General features: G+C 48.7%; 1 protein-coding gene across 1 annotated transcript in view; it reads right to left on the reverse strand.

Annotated features, from left to right (window-relative positions):
• Window positions 1-7192, reverse strand: part of MNT (MAX network transcriptional repressor) — a 41110-nt gene that overhangs the window by 21658 nt on the left and 12260 nt on the right. Inside the window, 3 exon segments of the mRNA XM_010573874.1 lie at window positions 2884-2995; window positions 3719-3760; window positions 6776-7192. The exon segment at window positions 6776-7192 is cut by the window's right edge and continues 8 nt beyond it. Of these exon segments, the coding sequence (XP_010572176.1) occupies window positions 2884-2995; window positions 3719-3760; window positions 6776-7192 (571 nt within the window).

A 7192-nucleotide genomic window follows, 5' to 3' on the forward strand; every position in this document is an offset into this window, starting at 1 on the left:
GGGGGGGGTGTAAATCGGCGCGCCACGGCCCCGCCGCGTCCGCCGACCGCGGGGCGGCAAGCTGGCCCCGCTGCCGGGTCAGGCACGGCCACGCAGCCCACTGGCTCGCTCACCGGCCACCCCGGGCTGGCAATCCAGCCACACGGGGGCCGGCGTTCGCCATGTGCTCGCTGCACACGTGGAAGGTGGACGCTGGCACGGGAGCTCCTGGCCGGAGGGGAGGGCGGGAGGCCGGGACGAGCCCGAGGTCGCCATGACCTTTGCCGCCATGGCGGGCGAGTGCCTGGCGCGGGCTGGCGGACCGATCCGCCTCCTTCCCTCTGCCAGTGCCAGCCCGGTGCCGGACGGACGGATGGACGCGGCGGCACGCAGGCTGACCCCGTCCCGGTGCCGCGGCCACCCTCAGGCCATCACGGGTGATGAGGCAGCGCTCCTTTGCGGCACAGTCCGGGTCCAGGCAGGCTCCTGGCAGGGGAGCTGGTGCTGCGCCTGCAGCCCGCGGCCCCGGGGCTTTAGTCGGGTTTTGCTCTTGCACGCACCTCCCGCATCCCAACCGCCTGCCCCCCCCGGCCTCCCCTCCCGCCCGGCAGGGTCGGCTCAGTGCCGGGGTCCTGCGGCACCCCGACCCGGCGTGTCCACCATAAAAACAGCTCCGTTACCCTTAAGGCCACCTGCGAGCGGGAAGCTGGAGAGACAACGTTTGGACGAGAGAGTTCAGTTCTCTGCACTGAAACTGGTGGGAGAAGCAGAGGGCTGCTCCCCGCGTGCTCCCCAAAGCCAGCCCGGAGGGAATGTGGGCAACTGGGGGAGGTTCTGAGAGGCTGGTACCGGCACCGCACGCCCGAGACGAGTCACCGCAGCAGGTCCTCCCGCAAGCCATGACACCTGTGGCAGGGAAACTAGAGCTGTGCAGATACAGCCACCTTTGGTGTGACGGTCCCCAACACCGGGATGCAAATATTGCACCGCTAACTGTCAGAACTTCTGCATTTTTCGTTCACTGAATGATTAAATACACTGCAATTACACCACTCCGAGACCCCCTTCAGCCCCAGACGGTGGGCACACAGAACAGCACAGGCACACCAGAGTAGCGGGGTCGACAGACCTGATCCCAGCCATTCTGATTCCCAGAATGGATCCATGCTGGGAAAAGCAATTCAAAGGCGCCACTGAAATGGACCCTGAGTGGCAGAAACTTAAAGGAAACAAAATGCGGTTCTGAATCTGTGAATACCTTGCGGACCATCATAAAAGTAGTCTACACTTCCTAAGAGGATGTGACAAGAGTTTGTTGGTACGTATGCTTGCAGGTAGCACAAAACTGCATTGAGTCTAAGCCTCAAAACATTTCACAGTGGATCCAGAGAAGGGGGAGAGGAAGAATCGGCCATCCCCACCGACATCCTCAGAGAGAATTTTAAACTGTCTTCCAAAAGCACAGAATAAAAATGCTGCCAGAGAGCAGAGTCTGCTCACGGAGAGGTCTGCACCTGCATCAATATTCACAGAGCATCAGCTACCACGCCAGAAACAGCTCCATTCATGACATTGTGAGTCCAGACTCAACTTCCCGAACACGAGAGCAGGTGATCAGATCGCTCCATCTCCCTTACTGCTAATGGAAGCTCATCTCTACCGACACCAGCCTGCCTAAAATCAAATGAAAGGCTCAGATCTCTTCGAACGCCCATTAGGCTGCAATACAACCATGTCTCCAAAAATGACCTTTTAAGCAACATAGATTTTTTTCCTTTTGTTTGCCGTCCTCCAGTGGCTGGGTACCATTAGAATTTGCCCCAACCAAAGCCTCTCTAAGCGAAGTTGCCAGTCAAGACTGATGAGAAGGGCTGAGCTGGTCTAAGTCTTAAAGGCAACAAGTAGTTAGTGACTCTCCAAAGCAAAGTTGATGCAAGTAATCAATGTCCAGTACTTCTGAACATAGGAGTGAAATGGTATTTGAGAGAGACTGAGGAAAATGGGAAGATTAAGCGAGGAAAAAAGATGATGCTTTACTGTGGAAAAGCCCATTGTGAACAGTCCTCAGCACCCTTTATTCCAGCCAAAACGTATGAGGTCTATTGGCTCTCTTTATTCGCACTATAAATTTAGCAACTCTTCCATTTTCCAGATGAATTTTAATTGCCTTACATGCTATTGATTTCACAGTCACAGAAGACATCTCTAAGAATTTCTTTTGTGCTACCATTAACCACTTTTACAAATATTAAATAAGCAAACACTAACACATAATTCACTCAACCTGCAAACACCACAACTTAATTTTGTCTTTACTTTCTCCCAGACTCATTCTTGGTACCCCATCCACTTAGAGCTTCACACTGCAACCCCAAATTCCAGTCTTTCCCTGCCTCCAAGAAAATGACCTGTACTTAGATCTCCATCTCATCAAAAATTTGAGACATCCAAAACCTTCATGGAAGTCTGTCTGTTTTGGTTAAGCAAACAGGAAACCTCCCCAAAACATATGGATTAAAATTCATGTTAGTCCAAAAAGGAGCAGCTTAAGTTTATACAGCCTGGAGATCCCTCTTTAAGATCACCTGAAATTATCTGCTCACTGCATAACCATCACTGGTATGGATGACTTGTGGTTAACTAGGAAATTCTAGTATAAGGAGACTGCATGAAGCTAGCATTCCTAGAAGATTCAAATGTTCTGGAAATCTGGAGTTTATAAATGGCTACACTCACATGGGAGGACGAGGAGGAAGAGGAATGGGAGTTTTTCTCTCCCCTTTTTCCTTTGCACTACAGGAAAAAGAAAAGTAACTTGGCTTAAGCAGTTAGCACCATTCTCTGGTTTCAGCAGGTAAAGTGCGATAGAATGACCGTCAACAGTAACCCGAACGCTATACGTACCTGGATGTATCGCAAGGCACTCCTTAGGACACTGAGGTTTGAGGTCTTCTTGTCATCTACGTTGGGGATGTTGCGTTTTAATGTCTCAAAGCATTCTTTCAAATGCGCACGTCTAAAGAAAACACAGGTGGTTTGTCAGCTTGTGGGAGCATGCACCAGAAATCAATTTAGCAGAGGGCTAGAGCTTAATTTGGGCCTTAATCCAGCAAAGCACTTACACATGTGCATAGCAGTCACCAAGACTACCTGCATGCTTACAATTGAACCAGCTCAATCCAGCAGAAAGACTATGGGGTTGTACGCCTGGATTCTAGTCCTAGCTTTGTTAGGAAACCACTGTACAATCTTAAATGAAATATCTCATCTCCCTGTGCTGTTGCTTCCACTTTCACCATATTTCTGATTTAGCTAGTTAGACTTATAAGAGTTTTGGATCAGGAACTGGTCTTTCTTCTGTATTCATACTGTACACTGACCGCTGATCTTGGCTATTTTATTACTTTAAATCAAAAGAGAAGTTACACCGTTATGCACGTGGGGATTTACTTTGCGGGATCAGGGCTTTGCAGAGTTATTGTAATGCAATTACACAGTTAAGTAAAACATACTGGGAAGCAAGAGATGCAGAACTGAGCTATAAGAAAGCAAAGCAATACTGCAAGAGTCATTAAAAGTCACTAAGAATTTTGTTCAGGTTATTTGTTAACAAACAAACAAACAAAATCACCAAAGCCAAACAAATATTGACAGACTATAGGCCAAAAAAAAAAAAAAAAAAGAAAAAAAGGAAGGGGAATTACAATTAAAAAAATCAAACCCCTGGCTTTCTACGCACCTGTTCTTCTCCAATTTATTATGTACTTCCCTGGTCCCAACCCTGTAACCCAAACAGAACAAAGATAAACTCAGTGTCAGGTTTAAAACTACTGCCATTCAACCTGTACTTTCAGCAGTATGTGTGTGTCTAGGATATATAGGTAAATATTAAAAAGCAATAGAGGTGTTCAGATACCACTGCTTTAATATTAGTTGCATAGATATTTCTACCTATACTGTATCAAGATAAAATCCATACTTTATATGCATATTAGATGGGATAAGCATTACGCATATACTGCACACAAGATACAAACAGGTATAATGTGTGTATATATACACAGACAAACGGCTACTACTAACAACAGGGAAAGACACAAAGTATCAACTGTATGTATTTATACAGTACTAGATAGCCCAGATTCTGACCCATTTCTGATCTACACCTACACTCCAGTGGTGTAAGATTTATGCAGTTTCAAATTAAAGTATACGGGACTTGGCAGACATACTTCAAACCGCTTTAGTTTTTTACTGCGCCTGAAATAACACAGCTGAGCATAAATATGGAACGAAGCAATCCAGGAATCCTCCAGTCACTGCTAAAGGAAGAACCAGGGCGAGCTTCTGTTTTTTGGGGTTCTGGTCTGTCCCCACCCTCTCAATCAGAGGAATACTTTTAGGAAAAGCCAAACAAATTCATGTTATCTCAGTTTTCCAGCTACAGTGGTGATAAAGTACATTGGTAGACATGTGGAGATTTCAAGTATCTTCCATACACTATGCAAAGTAATTATTTGCCTTTGGCTGAAAATACACCAACATCGAGGTGAGCATTTCAGGAGGTACTTTAATATTTAATAAATATTCAGGTATTTAAAAACAAATATTTGACAGCCTTTTCCCAGGAAACATTTACAAGCTGAAAAAGACATCTTTTCTGTGCTTATGTCTAAAGGAGTAATTCTGGGGAGACAAGGAGCATGCACCTTGGGGTAACCCATCCAAATGCCTTTCAGGAAACCTTGCAACTTGCTCAGCACCAGAAAGGTATTTTTCTGGCACGCCTATGCCAAGAGCTCTAGAAGTCGTGCACGGTAAAACGCTCTGACTATGGCACAGACACAGCAGTGATGCTGCACTTCGCATTGGGACAACAGCCCTCCCAACTTCCCAGGAGCAAAGCTCGGCGTGACGCACAAGAGCAGTTTGCTGGTGCGGCCGCAGCCAGCCCGCTGCCTGCTGCCAGGACAGCGAAACTCCCCGCAGCCTCCACTGGTACCCCCCTGCCATCGGACACCCCCTCGACACCCGTCTGAACCCACACAACAACGGCAGTGACAGGTTTGCTTGATTAAAGCACAAATACACTTATCATTTCTGCAGCTGAGCATTTTATAGACAAGCTCTAAAGATCACAATCTATCTTAGAGGAATTATATTGGCATTTTAGAAAGGCCATTATCTTTACAAATTCTTATCTACATTACTCCTGCTGTTTCCTTCTTTGCATTTTGGGATCTCTACATCCCAAAGGACACTCTGAACCCTTTTTTTGTCCACTACATCTTACATCTCTCCCTGCTTCCACAAGATGTTACTGAAACTACCACTCCTTGCATGGAGGCCATCCACAGGGAAGGTCACTACCAATTCACAGCCCTGCGCTCGTGCTCTCTCACAAGTGGGTTACAGTGGTTCTGCATTACAGCTCAAAGCAAGCGCCGTAAGGACCAGAGGACCTGTGGAAAAGAAAGGGAACTGCCATGTCCTGACCTTATGATACATTCAAAATACTGAGCTCCATCGAGGAGGGAGCAAAAGGGAAGGCTAGATGCTGACCTGGCCAAAACGTTTCTCCCAAGCAGGTCACTAGCCTGGAAAGGATTGCCTTTTGTCTGTCTCTTCTGCTGGCACTTGTTTCGGCTGGGTGGACTGCAGCAACTAGGAAGGCCTCCAGCTCTGCTGGGTCTATCCCAGCACAGCAGCCTGAGCCATACTGGAGTGGGACAAGGCTGCCGCTGCTACGCTGCACAGCAAGAGGGGGACTCCAGTTGGCATTTTGTCTAGCAGCGTCTCCTCTGAACTCCTGACCAGATCCCCAACCCCACCCTAAAACCAGGGGTACATTTGCTTTATTGCACTGAACACACAAGACGCACAAAGTGACTTTCTGTCCAGCCTCGGCGGGATTAGCGTACCATTTTAAACGCCACTGCAAAGAGTTATCTACCAGATGCAGGCAGTCAGGAGAATGGTCAGAGGTCTAGACAACATGGCCCAGGAGGAAAGACTGAACAGATCCAGGTCATTTATCCTGCAGGAAGGAAGACCGAAGGGCCAAGGTAAAAGCTTGCTGCAAAGAAGGGAACGATTTGTTCTCCCAGTCCACAAGAAATAATACCAGACTACATATTAGGATACTGTGGTCTGGAAACGACCGCCTAAGGAGAAGACGGTCTCTACCAGCCAAAGTCCTTAAGAACAAGTTAGACAAACACTAACCTGGAGCAACATCAGAGTCACAAGTCCTGTCCAAGGGTGAGGACAGATTAAACAGCCTTCAGTCCCTTCCAGCTGCAGGAGTTTTGAACAAGCAGGAGGCCCTTAGCACTTACAGCACTAAGAAATTGAAACAGCAGCTAAGGTGATCTCTGTCCTGGGAAATAAAACCTCCCAGATCACATCCCAGTTTTCAACAAAGTTCCTGCAAGCAGCATTGCTGCACGATTTCCCCGACCAGTATAAGCAGAGATCTTTTGCCAAACATAATACCGGATGCCACCTGAGATCAGACAGGCAGTGCTGGGACTTGCTTCCTAATACAGTTCTGGCTTGGAAAAAGAAAACCTTGTACAGAATCCTACAGTGTGTAGTCAGGGAGGAAAAATAAAAACCATCAAGCTAAGAAACCCTGCCATCAAAAAAACAAACAGACATCCAAACATCCACGGATCTTGGTATTTCTGATCCGACAACTCTTTGCAACAGCAGTAGCTGCTCCAGGTCAATGCAGCTTTCGGTACCATTTTTGTCTGGTCCCTCTCAGAAGCCTCCACGCACAAGGCGCACTCACCCTCCAGGTCTCTTCTTCTGCTCATTTGGTTTTGTGTCTTCCGCCGGAGCCAGCTTCAGAGCACCGAGCTGCGGGGCCGCTCCCGGGTGCTGCAGGGGCTGGTGAGGCTGGGGCTGGATGGGCTGCTGAACAACGTGGTGCTGGGAGATGGCCAGGACCGGCGCCGCGTAATGCTGGAGCTGCTTCGGGCTGCCCGACGGGGGTGTAGCAGCTTTCCCATCTGGCAGAAGCGGGCCCGGCGGCCTCTGGATGACCGGCGCGACCGAAGATGGTTCCTTATTGACACCGGGAGTGCTTACGAGGGGCTGGTGTCGTTGTACAAGCGGCGGGGACAGGGCGGTCTGGGCTGCTTGCTGGGGGGGGCTGGTGACAACGGGGATGGGAATGACCGAGATGGGGGCTGCCAGGGGCGGGGGC

This window comes from Haliaeetus leucocephalus, unplaced genomic scaffold, assembly GCF_000737465.1.
Source record: "Haliaeetus leucocephalus isolate CR32 unplaced genomic scaffold, Haliaeetus_leucocephalus-4.0 Scaffold395, whole genome shotgun sequence".
Lineage (NCBI taxonomy): Eukaryota > Metazoa > Chordata > Aves > Accipitriformes > Accipitridae > Haliaeetus > Haliaeetus leucocephalus.